The sequence below is a fragment of the Nestor notabilis genome, unplaced genomic scaffold (assembly GCF_000696875.1).
Source record: "Nestor notabilis isolate BGI_N333 unplaced genomic scaffold, ASM69687v1 scaffold18700, whole genome shotgun sequence".
Lineage (NCBI taxonomy): Eukaryota > Metazoa > Chordata > Aves > Psittaciformes > Psittacidae > Nestor > Nestor notabilis.
Genome location: NW_009909904.1, coordinates 601 through 3,162, shown reverse-complemented (window position 1 = coordinate 3,162; position 2,562 = coordinate 601). Strand labels below are relative to the sequence as shown.

The window sequence follows — 2,562 nt, the reverse complement described above, 5'->3', positions numbered from 1 at the left end:
GGGGATGAAGGTGTGGCGACACAGGGATGGGTCAGAGATGCAGGGATGGGGATGAAGTGATGGCAACACAGGGATGGGTCAGGGATGCAGGGATGGGGATGAAGTGATGGCGACACAGGGATGGGTCAGGGATGGGGATAGTGATGCTCACCCGGATGAACTGCTGGAAGCGCTTGTCTCGGGCCAGCAGGTCCTTGTACTCCTTCACAGCCTTGGTGTGCTTGCTGCAGAACTCCGAGTAGGCTTTCCTGAGCTGCTCCGCGCTGCCTCCGGAGAACTTGGGGACACAAGGGGACATCAGCAAGGTCCTGCCCCCACATAGCACCCACTGCCTGCAGTGGCCCCTTACCTGGTTGACGAGGATGTCCCCAAGGCGGTTGATGACAAAGTTCTTGTTGCTGTCCTGGGCCAGGGACTCGCGGCGCCGCTCCAGGAGCTGCGCCAGGAAGCGCTCGTGGATCTGGCTCAGCTCATCCACGCATGGGAAGATCCTGTGCACTGAGGCCGGGTCGAGCTGCAGCTCCTCCAGCATGGCCTTGCGGAACACAGCGCCCATGATCTTCAGCGTGCGGACGTGGTGGATCTCCGTCTGGATCAGCTCTGCCGCGGGATGGGATGGGATGGGATGGGGTGGGATGGGTGAGAGTGGGCAGTCACTGCCACCAGGTGTCCCCCATTGCTCCAGCTCCATCCCTGTGCCCCCATCTCTTCCTCCCTTCCCTATCCCCCCATCACTTCGTCCACACCCATGTGTCCCCATTGCTTCATTCCCAACACTGTGTCCCCTAAACTGTCCCTGTGTCTCCACCTCTTCATCCCCATCCCTGCGTCTCTAACCCATCCATATGTCCCTTACTCTGTCCCTGTGTCCCCATCTCTTCCTTCCGTCTCTGTGTCCCTATCTATGAGTCTCAGACCCCTTCACATGTCTCCTGTACCCTGTCCCTGTCTCCTCATCTCTTCATCCCCATCCCTGCGTCTCTAACCCATCCATATGTCCCTTACTCTGTCCCTGTGTCCCCATCTCTTCCTCCCTTGTCCCTGTGTCCCCATTGCTTCATTCCCATCTCTGTGTCCCCACCTCTTCCTACCATCCCTGCATCCTTGACCCATCCCTGTATCCCTGACCCATCTCTGTATCCCGCTCACCATAGATGACATCCTGGCGCTTCATCACATCCATCTTGTGCTGTTGCAGGTAGCTGTTGTCCACTGCCAGGCTCCAGGAATCCGCCTCAAAGTCCTTCCCGTCCGTCTCGAAGTCGCTCATCAGCTGATTCAGGATCACGTCGGGACCTGCAGGGAGGGTGGCACAAGGTGTGTAAGAAGTGTCCCTGCACCCCATGTCCAATCCCATGTCCCCCCCATTCCTGTTGTGTCCCCACCTTCGTCGATGAGCGACTCCACAGACAGTGTGCGGTTGCGCATGTTGAGGGAATCCGTGGACTGGGACAGGATCCGACGTATTCCCAGCGGAGACTCATCGTTGAACGTCCTTTAGATGGGTGGGATGTGACAGGGAGAAGCCGGGGACACCCCTGGGACCCCCAATCCTGGTTTTCCCAGCACTTACCCTGAGATGTTGGTGGTGGAGACGCTTTTGGAGAGGGAAAGGGAGGGTCGGCCCCGGAACGTCTGCCGGAAGCTTTCCGAGGGGTAAATGGCAGAGTTGGGGCGTTCCCGGATGGCGGCTGTGAAAAGAGGGATAACACACGGGGGTGGGGTGGTATCAGTGCCATGAGCCCCCAACACCCCCCAGGCTGCCTATGGGGGACACCCTGATACTGCATCCCCCCCAGCATCCCCATCCCTGCAGACAGGAAAGGGATAGGGATGAAGAGAGGGGAATTAAGTGATGGGGACACAGGGATGGGTCAGAGATGCAGGGATAGGGATGATGAGATGGGGACACAGGGATGGGGAGGAAGAGATGGGGACAAAGGGACAGGGATGGACATAAGGGACACAGGGACAGGACATAAAGATGGGTTAGAGGGACAGGGATGGGTCAGAGATGCAGGGATAGGGATGAAGAGATGGGGGAAGAGGGATGGGGATGAAGCGATGGGGACCGAGGCCCTCTCCTGATGTAACAGTGATGGGCAGCATTGAGAGGGGGGTGTCCTGTCCACCCCCACCCCCTGGCTCATCCCGTCATCCCATCACATCCCGTCTCACCCTATCACATCATCCCACCCCACTCACTCTTATTGCGCAGTGAGACCGACTGCAGCGCCGAGCTGTTCTTCAGCAGCGCCGCTTTCTGTTGCTGCGGGAGGGGAGCGGAGGCGTCATGGGGGTGGCACCGTGTCCCCGTGTCCCCACGATATCCCCATGGTGTCCATGGGACCACGGTGTCACTTGTCCCACCCGGCGCTCACCTTCTGCTTCACCTTGGTGCAGTTGGGCAGCGTGTCCTTGCAGCGGTTGTGGATGGTGACGTTGCAGGCTGGGGAGGGGGGGACACAAGGCATAGGGAGAGGTGATGAAGACATTTCCCGCCACCCCCATCCCGGAAAGCCGCCAGCGCCGGAGTGATGGGAGCAGATGCAGCGGGAATCC

At 59.3% G+C, this 2,562-nt stretch overlaps 1 protein-coding gene across 1 annotated transcript in view; it reads right to left on the bottom strand.

Annotated features, from left to right (window-relative positions):
- The window catches only part of ARHGEF2 (Rho/Rac guanine nucleotide exchange factor (GEF) 2), a gene marked incomplete at its 3' end in the record, with an annotated part of 4,169 nt that overhangs the window by 1,027 nt on the left and 580 nt on the right, over window positions 1-2,562 (bottom strand). Inside the window, exons 2-8 of the mRNA XM_010023561.1 lie at window positions 2,382-2,449; window positions 2,206-2,269; window positions 1,574-1,691; window positions 1,386-1,495; window positions 1,150-1,296; window positions 350-600; window positions 152-277 (exon numbers count right to left, since the gene is read on the bottom strand). Coding sequence (XP_010021863.1) covers window positions 152-277; window positions 350-600; window positions 1,150-1,296; window positions 1,386-1,495; window positions 1,574-1,691; window positions 2,206-2,269; window positions 2,382-2,449 — 884 coding nt within the window. The remainder of the gene's footprint in view (window positions 1-151; window positions 278-349; window positions 601-1,149; window positions 1,297-1,385; window positions 1,496-1,573; window positions 1,692-2,205; window positions 2,270-2,381; window positions 2,450-2,562) is intronic.